The sequence below is a fragment of the Glandiceps talaboti genome, chromosome 21 (assembly GCF_964340395.1).
Source record: "Glandiceps talaboti chromosome 21, keGlaTala1.1, whole genome shotgun sequence".
NCBI classification, from domain to species: Eukaryota; Metazoa; Hemichordata; class Enteropneusta; family Spengelidae; genus Glandiceps; species Glandiceps talaboti.
Window position 1 is genome coordinate 16222953 of NC_135569.1, and position 21433 is coordinate 16244385.

The 21433-nt window shown below is 34.4% G+C and overlaps 1 protein-coding gene across 1 annotated transcript in view; it reads left to right on the forward strand.

Annotated features, from left to right (window-relative positions):
- Window positions 1-21433, forward strand: part of LOC144451414 (neuronal acetylcholine receptor subunit alpha-10-like) — an 80550-nt gene that overhangs the window by 30109 nt on the left and 29008 nt on the right. The window contains exon 2 of the mRNA XM_078142246.1: window positions 20876-21012. Coding sequence (XP_077998372.1) covers window positions 20876-21012 — 137 coding nt within the window. The remainder of the gene's footprint in view (window positions 1-20875; window positions 21013-21433) is intronic.

The window sequence follows — 21433 nt, forward strand, 5'->3', positions numbered from 1 at the left end:
TGAAACTTGAAATTCGGTGTCGTCTTCACTAAATATTTGAGAAATGTCAAATATTGGTGTACTTGAAATGATAAATAGATTAGTAATCACAGGGGTATTTCACGATAATTTATTATCCTAAAATAGTGAATAACTTGCATCGTTTTAGATGGCTACACAACAAACATTTCAGGGACTGCAGTCAGGCGAAACTTTTGTTAGTAATTGTGATATCTGCAAGATTTACGTGTCACTTCTTGTTATCAATACAGTAGATATTCCGGTATGCATGCTTGTGGGACATGCGTAATGTACACCGTTTCTCATAAATGTTTCATGGTGAGATACTATTAGGCAAATCAAAGAACACGACTATTCCCAAAGACTTGTCTCCAAGCAACTACCGCCCTCGCTATAGCTAGCACAATCTAGGTCTCAAGGGTGTTACTAAAAACGATATCTCGATATCAGGAATTGCACACAGTACGTAAACATGATGTGGATGTTTGCTGTTTTGTATTTTTACATCAATGGCCTTGCTAGAAATATTTCAACTACTAGAATGAACAAATTGTGAACATGGTACTGGTAATTAATCACTGTCAAAAATGGCGGTAAAATAACTTTTGACAACCCATGTGTTCTGGCGGGAAAAAGTATCAAGACAGAAACTTATATTTAAAATGACGTGATACAGAGCTGTGAATTCGAACCTATGCATAGCTATCACCGGGCATGCTGATGTCTAGGTCACAATTAGTAGTTTAAACAAAGGTCAAAGATGGGCCATCACCGACAAGTTTGCTCAGTAAGCCAAAGAAGATCGTTGAAAGGAACCACGTTGGTAAGCTGTCGTTGCTCTAAGCGTGTTCGTAGAATCTGACAACACAAATTGTAGCGGATTCCCCAAGGACATAATTACGGTGTATCTAAGCACAACATGCCGTTGGAATTTTATCCCCTGGCTGTGCTAGCAAATTGGGAATCCACTGATAAGAGACTATGCATATTAAATTTGAGAAACCCTCGGGCCACTCAACGAGGAAAGAAATCGCTAAGTATCGTTCACTTAGTCAGATATCGTATCTATTATCCAAATCATGTTGACGAAGGCACAGATATATAAGCATGCATATCCAACAAAATACAGTAAGAGGCTGAGTAAGGCCTGAAAAAATTGTGTGTTTCCAATTACACTCAATTTTAGAATAGGTGGGGTAGGCAGATTTTTTTCATGTGTGAATGTCTAGTTCAGGTATTTATGTTTTCCGTTGTTTTCCATAAGGTCTTTTTGTTATTGGTTTCTTCCCATCCGATGTACCTTGACATTACAGATCGGAAGAACAGTTATATATTGTCATTTTAAGTTGTTGTCAGTTTTCGCATCCACTATTTCTCGCGAGACTTCACAATTATCACGATTGTACTTTTTTTCTCTCGAATACGTAAAAAAGGGTCGGCAGTGATATGCGGGGTCGGGTAAACGGAACGAAACAATTATTTTAGGCCTAATAGTTTTGTTTATGATCATAGCTGTTTTAATTATTGGAGTAATTCCTTGCTTTGTTTTTTACGTTTTGACAGCATAAAACATATACAAGGCACACAATGGTAATACATGGAATAACGGAGTGTAGATCTACAAATGTTAATTAGAGTAATTAAACTTGTTTATTTCTAATAACACGGAATAAACAAAAAACAAAACTTAGTATAATGCTGGTGTATACTTTTGTTTTATTGATATAGTCTCAAGGGGGCGCTAAAACCGCTACAAATGAATTTGAGTTGTATGGCAAACTTCAATTAGCTAGACAGTCTGTATGTTATATAGATTTGAAATTACAAGCGAGATTGTTTGATGCCACCTCCATATGAATGAAGACAATTGCAGATTATTTATGCCACATTACAGCAAATGAACATGCACAATTTTGTCAGTATTAAAGTGTTAAAAAGCGGCCATTTCGAAATTATTTGCATGTAACACAACGTTTTTATTACAATAACCAAACCGTACATGTTTCTGCATATGTTTTAGTTTGATTTTAAGTTGTGAAGTCCTGCACTTGGACAGCAATTTAATCTATAAATTAACCACAATTGGTACGTCTATTTTGTAGTTGTCAGATTCTATAGTCTATAGATATTTGTATAAATATTTTATGGTATGATATTTGTGAATTTTTGGCAGACGTAATAATGTTTGTATTTAGTGCGATGACCTCTGTTGGTCTACATCCTGAACTATTTGTGGAGATAATGCATAAATGAATAAATTATATAAAATAGTATTGACGACTGTACACAAACAATTATAATGTTGTGTTTCACTATCTCTGGTAACATTCGTGACTATTAAAGCGGTCATATGGATAAGGGTTGGGTATTTATTTTGGATTTTTAATTTATAAAACAATTTTATCATGGCTTCCTCCTTGAAAACTCAATGTGAAACAACATTGACTAAGTCTGTGTTTGTAACTCAATACATTGCAAAAAGCTGAAGAATATGTAATTTAAAAAACTAATTTTTTTTGCACATTTATTAATCTTGTACAATGTTTTGCGTTACAAACAAAGACTTGGCATGTGTTGTTTCATATTGGTTTTTGAAGTAGGAAGCCATGATTAAATTGTTTATTAATTAATTAAAAATCAAAAATAGATATCCAATCCCCATCCATTTGGCCACTTTAAAACAATATTTCAGTATATTAATCGAATCTTTGGTGTGAATTGTTCGTTTTCCGCATGTCTGGCATAGTGTTTCTGCTAAGGGTCGTAAATACCGGAGACAGGGAGGAATTTTTTTATAACTAGTACCATATATTAAACGTGAAACAATTGCAAAATACCCACGGAATCCGGGTATATTTTACTTATTTATTTATTTACCAGAACTGTAAGTGGCACAAGAATAACCTTACAACCAATGGTTCTCCAAAAATAAACAAATTAACTCATATAAAATATAACGTCTCTAGGTCTTCGCATTTCAATGGTCTTGTGTTCCTCCTATACACTGGTATCACTATCAATAATGAGTATACCACCCCCGGATTTATGAAAGCTGTCACCTCAATTTACTAACATATTCATCTTTAGAAAATGTTGTATTGTTGTGTGATTGATTACATTACGAGATAAGGCCTATGATATGATGTAACTCCATACTTATAGATAAATGTATGTTGTCAGCCGTCAGGGTTGTTATGAAAGTCGACTCTGTTTACTTGAAATATCAGTACTAAAATCTACTTTCGCATCAAGTATGCATTTCCCTATTGTCTATATTTACACACGGCCTTGACATCGGCTTTGGCAGTGCAAAGCATATGGCTAAGGAATCAAAACGGATATAAAGAATTGTGATTATGTTGGATTTTTTATTTGTGAAATCATCTTTGGTATTCACTATAACAATGTCATACTATAACATGTATGTTCCCTAGAGGCCACTCATGGTAAGCCTCATTCAGGTCAAAATCCTACTCCGATTATATTTCGCAAAAGATACTCGAAAAAGCTATTATGTATGAGATTTGATTTGTAAATTTTTCTTTTCGGCAAGTATGTCTGTATCATATTCTACCCAAAGGATTTCAAGTTGCTCACAAGTTTACTTCATAATGTAATGCACGTGATGTTTTTTTTCTTCGAAGCTCAGACCTCGTATAATGCATTCCTTATGATTGGCAGATTATGTTTGTATATAGAAATGAAATGAAATGATATTAATGTAAGCATGTATTCCTGGCTTAGCGTTAGTCCTATGCATGTGCGAGTATGCTTAGTTTATCTCAGCGACACCTTTCGGATTTCCACTCACGTGACCTCAGGACAAAATCACCCAATATAATTGGACATAGACCTTGATTAGTTATTTAGAAAAAAATACATGCAAATTTAAAGTAAAGTCGTTTATTGCGCAAATCGTTTCTAAGGTGCATAACTAACGATGGTCAAGTAAAGTCCTATGAACATCAGAAAACCTAATTCCGAAATTAGGTTTAATTCTAAATGCTGATTGCACGAATGCATCGATTGCAGGTACTTAAAAAACGAATTCCTTTCATCTCGAGATTAGGATTTCACGTTATCGTCATTAGTCACGCATCATGTACTACATGTGAGTCTATTGTATCAAGAAATGGCGAGCATATTACCTGACAAAACAGTGATTTTAGATTTTACATTTCATCGTAGTCGAGATAAACTCAATTGCAATATGGCGAGAGTAGTTCGTAATCAAACATTGTTACACGGCTAAAAAGTTTGAATAAGTGCCATATCAAAACGTGCATACAATAAACAATTTTAGCATTTCTGAGGTGAGAATTAAAGTATCGGGATATGTGATCTCAAATCTGCAGGCCATCGCATCTACTGTACAAGGTTAAATTACTGCCCTCCGTCGACATCATTCACAATACTATACATCATTGTTATGAGCACGAACTATTGCTGTGTTCGTCAAATACATAAACAAAACGTCCAAGTGTATGTTATTGATCAAGCTAAACATGTAACAAGCAGAACATTATTATGAATAATAATGATTAGATTCTTTTGGATCATTTACATCTGGCTACTTTAAATTCAATCTATATCAAACTCATGAATGGAAAACTGTCATCTCCTACAAGTAATTATTAGAGGGGTCCATATTTTCATAAACTGTATTTTTAATTAACTCGGTTCCCTGCGAGTCACACGTCGAGGCTATTCCAAAAACATTCTTAATACAATGATTAAATAACATTAGCTTTATAATTTTCAATATGAAGTGAGATATGCATATTTGTCGTGAAATGAACAAACAACTGAGTTAATACCCTACAGGACAATCCGCTACTACAAGTAACGTTACACATCACTACTGTCTGTACTTTGTTAGCTATTAGCAGGAGGGTAATACAAACTAACCTTGCGGCTATGCATATTCTTACACAATCATCACATTGAACCATGTCGATAAACCTGCTTACATATTTCATTATTCTTACTTTATATTAATCTCTACTCTTCCAATATTTATCATATTGACGCCATTCATTCAATATGCATATTAAATGTGAAATGTAATGACGACTTCGTTGATGAAAGGTGACACTATTCTTACAAACAATTTGTATATGTTGTACAAATACTCATTTGATACAAGTTATTACATTTTAATGTACCTTAACGTAGTTTGTGCCTGGGATGTGAAAGTCTTAAACTTGTATTATTGTGTTCTAGAAACTTTATTCTAATCTAGGTTAAAATCAAGAAAGATATTCAGGGGTCACTATGTATATCCACAGACAGGGAATTGTTCTTCCTCTAGAAATAGAGACAAATGTTAACATAATATCAAAATTATCCAATTTACAAAATAATAAAAATAGCCGCCAAATATTGTGTTAACTCTGTGAGAAAATAAAGGGATGTTGATTTCCTGGAAAACAAGGTGGTAAACCCCAAATTTCCATTGCTATTTCAAAAGGACAAGAATAGAAGCTGTCAAATGGCAAAGTTTGGATAGATATGAAATACTTTAATGTTTACGGTAATCGATCATCGAGGATCATTCTATCTTAATACCAAAACACATATAATGTTTGCTCTATTGTTTCTACCGGAGCGTTGATCCAGACTTTTCACAAAGGTACAATAACTGTTTAAAATTGTTGGTATTAGTGTTTTAGAGAGAAATGACACCCGTGACCCGCAAATATTCGGGAATTAGTTTTTTCATTGTTTAAATCAGCGACGTCATTACCTGACAACATTAAAGTGCTAGACAACATAAATATAGTATTTGCTGTAGCAAGTATCACAATATTTAGTCTGCATATACAACAAATAAATAATCAACTAATGATGAGTAATGCAATATATGAGTGCATGATACAGTTTTAAGTTCCCTCCAACCCCACCTCCTTTCCATGAGATTTGCTGATAAACAACACATGTCATGAAATTAATGTTGTTGATTCTTGAACATTTATAACTAAAGTATTGAATACCACACAGTGACCAATTTCGGCATTTGAGGTCGCAAAACGACTGATGTTTTTCTTTTAATGTGAAATTGTTATATATTAATTTAAGCTGTTCAGCAAAGGGCAGCGCTTTTTCTCCCTCTAATTCACATATCTCAAACTAATAATTTCAATGCGAATGTACGTATGTTTGGAATTCTTAAATTTGTTACATGTGATTCCATTGTAATATTCTCCTTTTGGAATAAGAAACCTCGGTAATACAATTAGCGTTCATCTTTCTACAAGAATCAACTGTAAACATTTTCAACCACAGTTGAATAGTGTGAGGCAAAGAACATATAATATGTTGTTTTGGATTGACAAAACTATCTTTATATTAATAGGTCGAGTACGTGACATACATGAAATGATACAATTTGTTCTGATACCTGAAATAACAAATCAACGACATAACATGGCATGATACGACGTGGCTTGATATGACAAACTGTGCAGACACGTGATTTGATTTCAAAATGTATATCTTACTATATTTAGTAACTGTTATGGTGTATTTGAGGTACTGCCTTGTGTTGTAATATGGTTTGATCTTGTGTGACATGTAACATAATGTAATGGGATAGGTTGTCATGGTACATTTTTTGAGGCGATATGATGTGATGTGATGTGATGTGATGTGATCGATTTGATGTGATGTGATGTTATGTTATGTGATGTAGTGTGATGTGATGTGATGTTATGCGATGTGATGTGATATGATGTGATGTTATGCGATGTGATGTGATGTGATGTGATGTAATGTAATGTGATGTGATCTGATGTTATGCGATGTGATGTGATGTGTGTGATGTGATGTGATGTGATGTTATTCGATGTGATGTGATGTGATGTGTGTGATGTGATGTAATGTGATGTGATATGATGTGATGTTATGCGATGTGATGTGATGTGATGTGATGTGATGTAATGTAATGTGATGTGATCTGATGTTATGCGATGTGATGTGATGTGATGTGATGTGATGTGATGTTATTCGATGTGATGTGATGTGATGTGTGTGATGTGATGTAATGTGATGTGATGTGATGTGATGTGATGCGTCGTGATCGATTTGATGTGATGTGATATGATGTGAAGTGACATGATGTGATAAGATACAAAAACTATTGTTAAAATATGAATTAAGCGGTAGATGTGATCTGATCTCTTCAAAAACAGAGAGATCCTGCTAGTGTAAATAAAGGTATTTCCAGTCAGTGCAGTCACTTGACAGAATGATAGTACAATGTCACCTTAGTATGTAAGTAGTACATCTAATGTCAACATTCTAAAATATATATGCTAGCTATTCATGCCAGAGCTAAGTGACCTTACGTGACCTTGAATTGTTCAGTATGCCAGATTAAAAAAAAAAACATTTCATTGCATAATTTAATACTTCATTGTTTTGATAGAAATAACATCAAACGACTATGACGGAACCCCACAGCCTTACAGTGGATGGTATGGCATACAGAAGTTACTTTCGCTCGGATCGCTCGCGAGTGATGGATTAAAGGATGCGTCAACAACGTGTGCCTACAGACCACTGGTTTCTGTGATCTCAAACACCACATGAAATTGTAACATTGTGTATTGAGGCGAAACGGTTTGAAAAAGTTGATTTCTGAAAACATTTGTCGTAAACATACTAATAAATTCGGTTTCGTAAACTCAGATTGACATACTTTTTGATGTGTTCTGTTTCAGAGTAAATTGTTGTATAAAGCCGTCAAAATGTTGTACATTATGACAAGGCTTGCGTGTGTCTCAAATACCCGTAGTGCAAAGCTTTTATGACAAAAAGTGTATGGACTTACCATTATGAAAAGACCATGAACTTGATTGGTAGTCTTTATATTGGCTACCTACATTATAAAAAAAATACTACGTAATGGAAAATTCCATCCATACACTTCAAAAAAGACTTTCCGTCCTTCAAAGTGACAGATGTATCAACAAATGTGTAGATTCTGGAATCTAAGCTACCTATATATTGTTCATATCGACAAGGCCATTGACATGGCACAATGAAATGTGTTATTCATATACAAAGTAGTATCAAAGGTTAGATATTTATAAACATGTATGTAATAAGACAACCATTATTAATCCTCTGATATTGATGTAGACAACAACATTGTTCCACTTCGATTTTTGTAACACTACAGAATTTCTAACGTGGCACCACCGAATGGAAAATAAGTATCGTGCCATCTTCCAAACTTTGTGGAAGAAAATGATCACCGAGTGATGTACTCCACCCTGTGAAATCACCGTGCAGGTAACACTAAACTCTCACGCGATACATTTGAAATTTAAAAGACCATAGACAGTCCTCTCAATGTACATGTACATTGGTTTCTTTCTAGATACTAACGTCAATGCTTGATTGAAATGTACTATTCAATGACCGGGTACCATCCGAAATAAAAATAACTATAGTGTCTGCATTTGATGGCCAATGGTTATCTTTACTTAGTAAACGTGACAATTACATATAATGAACATGTTAGAAAAATGCACATTGAACTGACAAACCAGATATCTTGTATGCATTTGCATTCTTTGGTCTACAATGAAAATAATAGCAATAGAACGAAAAACAGTGGTGTCACAGACTTGTGACATATTTAGTAAAGTTTTAATATTGGAGTCAACGACATTAGGTTGACTGGTCAGAGTTGTCGACAAGCTATGGACATCAGATGCATGTTTGTGCGCACATAGTAATCAGGTTTCGACAGATGACTGCAAGGTGGATAAACAACTTGTAAGATTGAATTTGCATATACTATGAAGGACACCTGGTACCAATTATGATCATCAAATCCTGTGTGGCAACTCAGTTGTTTTGTTAAAAGTGACAATGTTTGACAGTTCTGGAAGCGGAACTTCAGATTTGGATCTGTGATGAACCTACACTGTTACTGTAGTATGCTGTTGGATTCCTGTATGGGGTAGTTCTGAACTCTGTTATTGCAACATTTTTACCCGGCACTGTGAATGATACATTGTGTGGAACTGCGCATTTCATAACAAAACAATCGTTAGCGTCGTCTACGATTTGAGTGTGTTGCGGTCTGCGCTTTGATACGAGACAAACGAGATTTTACATCAAAATTGAGAGTAGTTTTATTTGCCACACAACCAGCCATCAGTAATTTTCAAGTGTTCTCTAAATGTATAGATTTAAGCATATTTTTTCCGTAAAAGCAATTTCGCTGTACAAGTGTTGCATTTATTTTATTTAGATAGAAATTAGACCAGTTGAACCTGTGACAACTGTGTGTGTGTGTGTGTGTGTGTGTGTGTGTGTGTGTGTGTGTGTGTGTGTTCTTTCTTATTGTATCGCCAGTGATTGTGGTTCCTCGTCAATCCTGTACTTTAGACAAACTCGGCTTTCGTGACAAATGGAAATAAAAGAGATACAATGGTACATCTTGTCATCAATATATGTCTTTGGGCTTCAAGGTATTAAAAGGTCTAGTGATGTTGACTCGAAGAAGCTAAGAACATTTGACGTTTGATAAAATATATGTTCAGTAAAGGGTATCGTTATCGAGTTATAGAATACATGCGTGCGTACTAAACTGACTGCATATAACAGCGTTGAAAATGGCAATTAAAATTAATAAAATTCAACATCTGCTCACTTTCACCAAACATGATCCCATCTACAGTGGTCTATATACCACACAATAACAAATAAGCAAGCGCGACATCTACATACATGTACGTATCATGTATGTACATATGTACGTACGTACGTACGTATGTATGTATGTATGTATGTATGTATGTACGTACGTACGTACGTACGTACGTACGTATGTATGTATGTATGTATGTATGTATGTATGTACGTATGTACGTATGTATGTATGTATGTATGTATGTATGTATGTATGTATGTATGTGCGTGCGTTCGTGCTTGCTTAAAATGTATATATATTCACGCATTAAAACTTATCCATACCAATAGAGTCAATTAGTGAAGATGATATAAAATACTGCCAATAGAAACAGTCATGGAGCAATACATATACAACAAAAGAAATACATGGCGATAAATGCTTTTACTATAGGTACCTTACAGATTTTGGAAGACATGGAAACAATTTCGTCTCTGACAGCATTTCATGTTGCCTAGCTTTTGTTTAAGGTTACTCCACCACTGGGATTACTATAATGTTATCTGTCAATTTAATAAGAAGCATTAAATAAGATTATCGAGTTGCCATGACAACTAACATTTACTGTCAGAGGTAGTTATGGTAAAGTTCTATTGCTTTGTAGTCGCAAAGCTTAGATCCTCACCTAATTAGGTGTATGTACATCTGCATTGCTTGACGATAAATCCCTAGGGTATGGACGAATGTCAAATAATCGTCATATTGAAAGCCACGTGTATCAGAGTTTTCCTTCTGACCATTGTCTTTCTATGTTGTTTTTGAGTAACATGTAACTCAGTGAACTGTCTGTTGAAATATTGCGTAAAAGTTCACTGTTCATTAAATGTATACACTATATAACTTTGATATTATGACGATGTTAAATAATAATGTGTTTTGTGTGCTTGCAGTTACGTGATCTATATCAAGGCTTTTATTCTTTTAACGCTATCAGATACCTGCTATTTGACAATCAATCAAAACAGCGCCACTTCTTAAAATATCAAAATGAAGTGTTAACATTAATTGTGCTTCATAAGTAGAACATTCCTCTTCTTCTATATACTTCAAAGGAGGTATTGTTCTGTAAAATGAAATGGAGTTAAAAATATCGGGAAACCAAGGGCCATATATGGTAAAAAGTTGGGAGTGTCCGACCGTTAATGTTCTGTGTTATGTAAACTTTCCATTTGACACGGTCCAGTGGTAGTTTTGAAACAACTGTTGTCATTACCGATTTGTCCCGTCTTGATGAATACTAGAAACCTAAATATTATACTTTCAAAAGATGATTTTAAAAAACTTCATTTTTTTGTGGAAACTTGTATTGCTTACCAACACCTGAATGTTATACGCGATCATTTAAGGAGAGTTATATATCTCTGACCAATCGAAGAGATATTTGGTTTTCTGCATAAGTTAATTCTTTATAGGGATATGGGTCAAACCTGTGTTTTGTCTGTTTATTAATTGAGATGTTTGTTTCTTTGTCTGTTACTTTGTTTGTTTCTTTGTTTGTTTGTGAAGACTTATTTATGTTATTGTACATACGGAGACATCGTTACCATCGAATAGTAAGCATGAAATCTGTAGCAAATCGATTGAGCAAACAAAATTAATAACTGAAGCGCTTAGAGAAATACATATTTGTACATATAAACCCGATGATGTATGCGATCCATACTCCTTACACAAATCGACATACATGTAACGTTGCTTGACTTTAATATAGATATATTACAGCTAGATAAACACATGACTTCGAGATGACTATGACCCTTAAGGAAATTTATATAATTTATACATATATCTCCAAGCATGAATAGAGACATCGTTGTTTTCAGCATCGGTTACTTTACGGCGAGACAAGTTTTACGGGGCATAGCCTTAATTTATTTTTTACAAGAATATAAATACCAGGAATAAAAAACCATAAAATATAATCGGTCATTGCTGTTAGCTGTAAAAGTTGTCATCCTGTTGTATTTTACAGTATTTTATTGATGACTAAAACAATGTCATTGTAACAGATACTTTGGTACATCTAAGGTGAACAGAAAAAAACAAATGCCCCAATCTAAACCTCATTGAGTTGTTCTATTTCTAAGTGCTGGCTTTTACACTAAAGACTATTCAATGTCAAATTTATCAAACTAGGAAAGCGTTCCATTGACTGTCTTCTGACAAGTGGATGTCGTTAATCAGTTTCATCTCATTGAAAAACTGAACCCAATTTTTAACATTTTAACAGTTCGTTCATGTTGAACTTCTACCACAAGTAATTGTTTAGCAGTATTATGATACCGCTTAGTACATTACCGGTCATAAATGATTTCCGTCACAATTGAACATCTGGGCTTTCAGGATTTCCACTTTGTATCTAATGATGCACATGCTCGTTTTTGTAAAAATAATTTTGTCATTATGTGATTGCGGAGCGTTTCCCCAGCATTGTTACTGATTTCACAACATATTTAAGAACGACGTAAATAGTGAACTATAAAGTACTCAAAGGACAATTTGTGAAAACAGTTTAACCAAGGAGATGTCCGAGGGCAATATAATTACCCTTCTTAAAACTGATGGATGTCTTCCTATGTAGCTTTATATTGGGTTATGCAAAACGCGGCAAATCAAGGTCACGACATTTCTGTCGTCGACTGAACAACATAAATTGTTTGCGGAATATCCCAAATTTCCCTGTATGAATGTTAAGTACTATTTTGCTATTTTGAGCAAAAGGCGGAGTCTTTGTTATTATACAAAAAACAAGACAATTAATATTAGCTATTATATCATGGATGTCAGGGTATTTATGAAGCCTACAATGTGTAAAATGTTCGGCCTGAATGTATACACCGTAGTTGAAATAAATCAAATTCATCTTACATTCATGTGCGTGAAGAATAAAGACTAAAAGTAAATATGATCTCGCACCATCAAATCATACACAATCAAGTCTTAGTGTATTCTACAGTAAGAACATATGCGTAAAGGTTTGACATTAGCAGACTAGAAAGTAATGCTGTAAGCAATGTCTCTTGATGTTAATTACAGAGGAGACAATCAATATTAATATCTCAAGGCTATCGCTTTATTCATGTATCCTTTTCCGTGCAAGACCATGACGTGACCTGGCTAGTGCATCAATACATAGTTCTGATATAATTAGTACAATTCGATACCCACTGAAGGCTTGCACAGTCTAAATACATAGTTTGCATTATAGTATCCAGAAAAGCAGGCTCAGTTCAGTCTGTTGTTCATCTCCTTAACTTTCATTACCAAAGTAAGTGATACAACATCTGGGTTGATTTTGTAAAGCGTCACGACTGAATTGTGACATAGACTTATCCATTAGAGACGGCGTCCCTTTATTTAATCAAACCCTAAATGAAGACGTTCGGGTCCCATAGGGTTAAGGATTGCCTGTGGACAAGTCTTGGCATACATATGTATCAATCGCCGAAGAGCTACAATTTCTCCACAGAATGTTATTTGTCTAGTAAAGAACGGCAGACAGTGAAAAGGAGGTCAGGTGTACATATTTATAAAGTAAATATTCTTCGAGCAAAAAGTAAAACTTAGACCCTATATACTGCTGAGTCAGGGTGATCCTATTTTTTTGTGTTTCTCATTACCCGACCGGCCCAAAAGTTCCAGCTCCAATATCAAAATTTAGAAATATTTTTATTTTCGCCGCCCTTAATATTTTATGGACTCGCGAACAGCGCCCTTTCTAGCAAGAATAAACAAGTGTCTTGACTGTAAATGTCATCTACAGTCATGGCGGCGGTGCCACTTGTTCATACACTGAACATTTCTTTCATAACGGAAGTTATTCAAGTAGTGGGGAGGTGCTAAGAACATGCCAATTGTGTAAAAAAAAATTTCGGTAAGGGTTGTTACCAGGAATCCAATAAGAAAAAGATAGATAGGAGGAAAAGGAGAGGTAGAGAAACATGGAGAAAATTATTTTTTATTTGTTTACTCTTTTTTTTCAAATCGACCGACCGACCGACCCATACTTGCCATGAAAAAGTAATGAAACATAAAAAAATATAATGCGTACCTTTTATTTCAAAAACTGGTAAGAATCCGTTATTTACATAATTGACTAAGACCGGAAACTAATTATTCTGAAAATGACCATTTCTGATTGTGCTGGCAACAAAATCTTGTAAGTATTGTGGGCAAGGGAAGAATCTTAAGCAAAGACATACACGTCGAACATTCTGACATTCAGCTTTTCTGAAAACTGAAGAAAAAAAATATTAGATTCATTCCTGGCAATCAAGTCAGGGGTGATCTCAGGTTTTCCATGAAAGGATGTCGCGTATGAGTACTTGACTCGTGTCTAAGCCCAAGTGTAGGTAGTCACGCAAGCAATAATGACATTGGTAAGACGAAAGACGTGTTAGTGTCTACCATGGTTAATGATTATTCCAAGTTTAAATAAAACATCGGCTATTCTAGGCATCTTATCGACGATTGCAATAACCAGTCAGACAGACCAATTGCTTTATGATGGTCCTGCAAGTTTTTTCACCACCTGATAGCTATGCATTATGGTTTAAATATAGGTTAATCTGATCATAAACATTGCATACGGCGCTGCACAACACATTCCAATCCACTTTATTGCTATTTTCTAATCAATAAGTGGTATACTTTTCTTAAGATATGACCAATCTAATACACTTTTAAATATCTTCGCATAAAACCCGTTTTTAGTATATCTCCATTTTTTTCATTTGTCTGAAACTAGCTATATTGTGACGTCACACTACTGGATCATGCATGTCAGAGACAATATAATATATTATATACAATGTCATGATCACCAAGGCAACCACGTTTATCAATTTGGTAACTGGTTTTAATTCATAAATTCCTATAGTCATATGTTCTACTTTGAAGATAAATCATCAACAAAATCTTAAGGTACAATGTATCTCGGGGACCAATTCCCTGAATATCAAAGTTAGTTAAATATCTGAGTCTCCACACTTCGCCATATGAAAACCAGACATGTCGACAATGGTACTTTCTAAATAACTGAATGAGATTTGATGGTTCACCATCCTGTTTTCAAGAAATTCAACAATATTCTATTTTCCCATAGGGCGTTAGCGCAGTATTTTGCTGTCATATTAGATTGTTACTTTTTATATCATTGACAATGTTTACTTCTTTTTCTTTTATTTTTTTAAATTATTTTTTTATTTTTTATTTTTCACCTTTCCAAAAAAGATGTATGGTAACATCGTTTTTTCCTTTGATTTGAACTGAGAATGGAGTTGTGATTTCTGGAACAAATTAAGAAAAAGGTGTAAGCAGATTACGCGCATTGTACGTTAGAGAGATGGGCTAGAAACACAACTGAACAATGTCACACAGTCACACAATTGACATAGAAAATATACTATTTAAATTTTACAATTTAGGAACAATTTAAGATAACTGGAGATTTTAGTTGATATGATGATGACGTCACTGTCTATGAGTGCAATGTAAATGTTGTAAGTAGACAAATTAATGATGTTAAGCTGTTATATATAGACAATTGGACTGTCCATTGACTTATTTCATCAATTAGTCCCCAACAGATGTGCTGAGTGTATTGTCACTTTTCTATCGCATTCATATCCGGTTATTACAGCCGTAAGAAAACGTTGGAATGATTTTATAACATTTGTCATATGTTGTAAATTCTACCTAAGAGCGATTGATGCGACGAGTCATTTTGTGGGATGAAGTATTTGTTTCTATTTGGATGACCCCCACCAAAAAAAAGAAAACAAAGCAAGCTCATTTTGTGATTTGTGAATTCGCCAGGTTTTACAATACATTGACTGAATCATGATAAAATAATTTATAAATAGCAAGACAAATTATTTCAGGCATACAATTTATTAAGAAAGGTTCATAAAATATTATGATGGGGAAAAAGATCCACGAATTATCATGTTTGTACAGCTTATACAGCTCTAGCCTTAACTTTAGAAACTACATTGTATTAAGTGTGACTGACTTTGTGTTACGCACGATCCACCAGTATAGCTGTACTTCATACAGTGCCCTGGGGAATAAATTGACATTAAGTGACAGAAAATATCTCACTTTCCCAAAACGAAATGTTATATATATGCTAAAATCAATAACTACATTAAAGTCCATCCACCTTGACCCCATTGTGAGAAAATCAGCACCTGTGTACCCTTTGAACGCCATCACTGAGTGGTGAGGACTAAAAAAGACCATACCCTGCTGAGTATAATTGATTTGGGGTACGTCATCGCATAGATCATCATGTCATTACTGCTTTTATAACAAGCTAATAGTAGCATTTATGATTGGTACGCAGCGTTTCCTCTGTTTAGACTTAAACAAGTTAGTAATACTGCCAATAACAACTATTGTTTAGACTGAAGTATGTTCACAATTTTATTACGACAGTTTACAAAACTGTTTGTTTATAAGTTAAATGAAATATTGTAAACACGGAACAACAACTTGCACATTGATACATATTTCTTGAAAACTTCATCATAAAATCTTGTTCATGTTATGAATATCAATAATCATGTCTTATATCCTGTGGCAATGGACTTGGGTACTTTGGGATTTTAGACTGAGAAAAAATCTAATAGACCTGGCATATCATAAGTCAAATATCCACAAATTATTTTATGAAGCTAATAAGCTATTATTAGATCATTGATATCCACAATGTTGATAAACATTTTCGCATTCAATACATGATGAAATTATGAATAGTTACTTTACTAAATATTAATTCCTAGATAAATTATTTCATAACCAGGAGACAAAATTGTAATGAAGGTTTCCATGTTGCAACTCATTTTCCATAATTGTACGCTAAAAGCTGGATATTTTCCGCACCTTGGTAATATTCTACAGCCGTTGTAGGTTCAGACTATATTCATTTGATAGATGATATAAATAAATTCAACCTCTTCATCTTGTATATATTTGAAACCTGTAATGTCCTCATATTAACAGTGTCAAACCATGATTCTAATAGGGTCGCCTTGAATGTATTAATAGAATGCGTATATTACGCCTGCCACAAAAACAATAGAGTTTCAACATCATCCATGTTTACTACGAAGTGTAACACACCACCTACGATTTACATCTATCATTAGGTAAACATATAAGGTCTTTTAGGGAGATAGATCAGGAATTTGTTTATGTATGTATACCTAGTCACGTGCATACAGATGAGTTCAGTAATATCACATAAGTATGATTGAGCTTATTCCGATTGACCTGGTTAGTAGACGGGTGTTACAATTGTGATTTTGAAATAAAATATTTCATCAGTATTTTGAATGATATCCATGAAACAGCTGGCAACTATTTTTGAAATATTTAATTATCTATAGCAATCGTTGTGTGAAATTTTCGATTAATCTAAAAAAAACTATTAATCACTGGAGAGGTATGACCCTTACATGAACCTTGGTGCTTAGTTTTGTTTATGAAAGGAGCAGATTGAAAAGGCTCGGTGCTGTATGGAACTGAGTATTACACTCGGTTGTTGGCATGGGCAATTCCAGCACTGTTTATTTATAGAGCCACGCTTAAAGTAGTTACAGAATCAAGGCCCATATGTCTACTTCAAATAAACAACTACCAGCAGAAGTATGCGTACCGAGTGATGACATTTTATTTTATAAAACAAATATGGAGTTGTGTTTCAAAACAAATCCTTCAATATAACACCTTATCAACATTAAATAATGACATCATTTGGCATATGCAGAATCTTTCAATATATCACTTAAAAATTAATACAATGAGGTACTGTGATGTATAAACTGCTATGATGCATATGCTTGTGGAAGGTTCCCAGGATGCATTGCAAGCAGCAGTCTCGTGTGCACTTGTTTAACAATAGCAAACACATTGGTATATTTAAAAAAACCGTTTGTATTTAATACACTACTCGTCACCATCTGCTGTAAGGGCTATTCATTCAACTAGTTCGCCTTATTACACCTTGCCTTTTGTGAGTTGGCTTCTCTCACAAAACTCGTTTTTTCGAGTGAGAATGCAAAGCACATAACTGTTACTACAATTGGATCAATGTAGTTAGCTACGAACGATGTCAGCGGTGGTGCCTTACGTGGTTCGCCCGTTTGAGATTCGGTGTTTGAAGGATATTTTGTCAGTTGCTGTGCTGTTTGTGACCTGTTTGGCAACAGGTAAACCAATTCATTATGTTGTTTGGTGTTTAACCCCAAAATAGTATCCATTGCTTTAGTTAGCTCCTAATGTTAGCAGTAACGTACCATCATTTTGTTCATGATCAAATTTAGAGTACTACTGCTATTATAGTCTACCTTTACCGTGTATTGTTGAAAACCCATTTCATTAGGTAAGTTCTCTATACTGTACAGAGATGCCAGGAATAACACCTTATTAGAAATGATATATTGTCCAGTGTTCAGTGTGCTGTATCCTACCTATTGTATGATTATGTACAAATTCAGTGTTAAACCATCTGCTCAAGTGACAGTTGGTGTATTAGGTTTTATTTTTTCACCTCTGCACTAATGGTATACATTCGAGTTACTGATAACAGAATATAACCGGAGTTGATAGCATAGTTGTATTTTTTCACTTAATCTTTGTACTCTGAAGTAAGGTAACATCATTTTTAAAGTTTTACTCTTTCTGAACACATTCCCTCTACTCCTATAAAACAAAGGAGATTATGCCGTTATTATTTCAGTTGATGTTAGTAATACATTGACGTCAAGTGAACGAGCTCTCTCATCACCTCAACTGAATTTCTTATAAAATGGTTAAAAAGAAACGAGAGTTTTGGGAGTCGTAGTACTATTAGTTGTTCATATGTATTCAGGAAGACAATACTACTAAAATTGTGATATTAAGCTGTTTTACTTTGTAAAATAAATGACATTTTAACGTCCTAGCGTTCCTTCACCATCCTAACCAACGTTATAGGTTGGCATGCCGTAGGTGTTATTACACGTACATGTCTTCACATCATAGTTTCAATGCACAAATCTAATGTCACTTTTATGTATGCACAGCAATGGTTGTGTCCAGATTTGAAAGTATCCAAATATCTAAAGCCTTTAAATATCCTACACTGAACATTGTTGTTTAGTGACGCATGACCAATGGAAAAATCGTGTTTGCATGTTAAAAAGTTATTATCTTATTCGTATCTTCGATTACATAAGTGGAGAGTAAAATTAAAAACCCAGGAGCAAGTAAAGTTTGGATTGCGCTGCTAACTGTCTACTAGGTGAACGCATTCATCCCAACAGTTTCATAAATGATTGTACAGAAAGAGACTGTGTTAGGAGAAACAACATAACGAATGGTGAGATAGGAAATCATTATTCCAAGAAAAGAAACATTAATTTCAGCCAGCAAGATTAGAAATATAAATTTTGCATCGTACAAAACTAATTGTGGTGTAAAGTCATTGCAATTAAGTGAAATAGCAGCCTGGCAAAACCTTATTGAATAGAAAATAAATTTAGGAACCGTTGGATGAAAAATGCATTGGTAAATATATGCGGGTAGGGTTGTGAAGCACGTACAGAAAAAATATATTATTTTTAATGAATTTGGTTGTTTGGTTATTTTGTTTTAAAGAAATGTAAAGTATTTATATATTGTGAAAAACTCTTTGCAATTCCTACCCAAATATATTCGGTAAGAAAGGACTGGTGATAGATTGTGTCAACATATTTCAATGTTTGATACGTATTTGCTCGTAGTACGGACTATCTATCAAGGCTACATTACATGCTCTCTGACAGTTAGATTATGATGTGCCTTTGTTATGCATGAGTTCTAGACCGCACTATCGGGAGTTCCATACTCATGGGTTCTCTAAAAGCTACTGGACTAAGGCAATCATAGAGTGCAAAAGTCGTGTTCATAGTTGAAAAATATGTTTTGATTGGCGTATGATTTTTGTTCAACGATCAACACACGATAGGGGAGGACGTCAGTAGCTAGTCATAAGAGCAGATATATCCCCTAGTGGGTCCTCGAACTACGCAGACACTCATTACGTCTTACTAGACAGACCCTACTGGTTGCAAATGAGCAGTTTGACGAGGGAGACGTAACACACTCTATAGGTAGCCGAGTGGGAATAATAGCGGCTCCGAAAGGCAGATGTTCATGTTATTAATCATCCACCGTAGATCTGGTGACATTCAACGACGCACATGACTGCGCTGATGAGCGACTAAGTGGTTCTACATGCGAATCAATTTCCATTACGGCCGAAGTCTAAATCCTGAAACAAAGCTAGAATAAACACTTGAAATGTTGCAACTGTGCAAATCATGATCATTTATAGAAATTGTACAAGTAATATAAACCTGAATAGCACTTATATTGTATTTGTAATATAAACAGGACAAGACCAAATGAGAAAATCTGCTTTTTTATGGGTTAAACTTTAAACAAATAAATAGTTCTCGGTAATCAATACAAGCTATATGCCAAAGTATTTTGAGCGCCGATGTTGGTTTAGTAAATCTATGTATGTTTGCATATGGGTTATCTCGATTTATCTTGGAAAGTTGGCAAGTAGTCATTTTGCAAACGTTGAAATCAGAAGCTAGTTTTGTAGGGTGTTGTATCGTCAAGAATCATGTATCATGTTCATATGTCTACTCGGCCCATTCTTTGCACTTTAGGAAGATAAATGAATTTTAGAGGACCATAGGGTGTGCCTATACTTAAAGAAATTGTATTGGAGATATTTTATTTTAATTATTTACCGCCTCATATCAAGTATACATTTTATCACGACTGTCATTCGAAGGAGCAGTTCATAGTCTAGAATCATGCAGTCTAACGTCCTTAAGAAACTTTTCTTCTTTGAAATTCCTTTACAAACAAAACGTTGACAAGATGAAGATTTATAACCTCTCAACAAATATTTGCAAATCTGTCATGTTCTGTGTATCATTACTGTATGGCTAGCCACATTCATCATGCTTTCCATATGTTATATATACAAGTGCTACTTTCCCAGCTTTATTCAAGGACCGTACTCAAACCATAATCTGCAATGTGATACGCAGATTTGTTTCGTACTGCGTTTTTGAGATTTAATACGTATACTTTATGTTAATTTTATGTTAATTTTCTTACCTGTAGGTGCTTTTGCTGGGAGTGAACAAAAACTTTTTGAAGATATATTTCGTAACTACAACAAAAAAGTACGACCTGTCTGGAATTGGACGACTCCAGTTGACGTTAACCTTACCATGCAAATCACACAAATAGTTGATATGGTGAGTATATAAACCATGCAAATCACACAGATAGTTGATATGCTGGATATACGAACCATGCAAATCACACAAATAGTTGATATGGTGGGTATATGTACCATGCAAATCACACAAATTGTTGACATGTTGAGTATATGTAACATGCAACTCACACAAATAGTTGATATGGTGGGTATATGTAACATGCAAATCACACAAATAGTAGATATGGAGAGTATATTAACCATGCAAATAACACTAGTTGATTCGGTGAGTATATGCACCATGCACATCACACACAATTATTGATATATTGGGTACATGTACAATGCAAATAACACAAATAGTAGATATGGAGAGTATATTAACCATGCAAATAACACAAATAGTAGATATGGTGGTTACAGGTACTATGTAAATAACACAAATAGTAGATATGGAG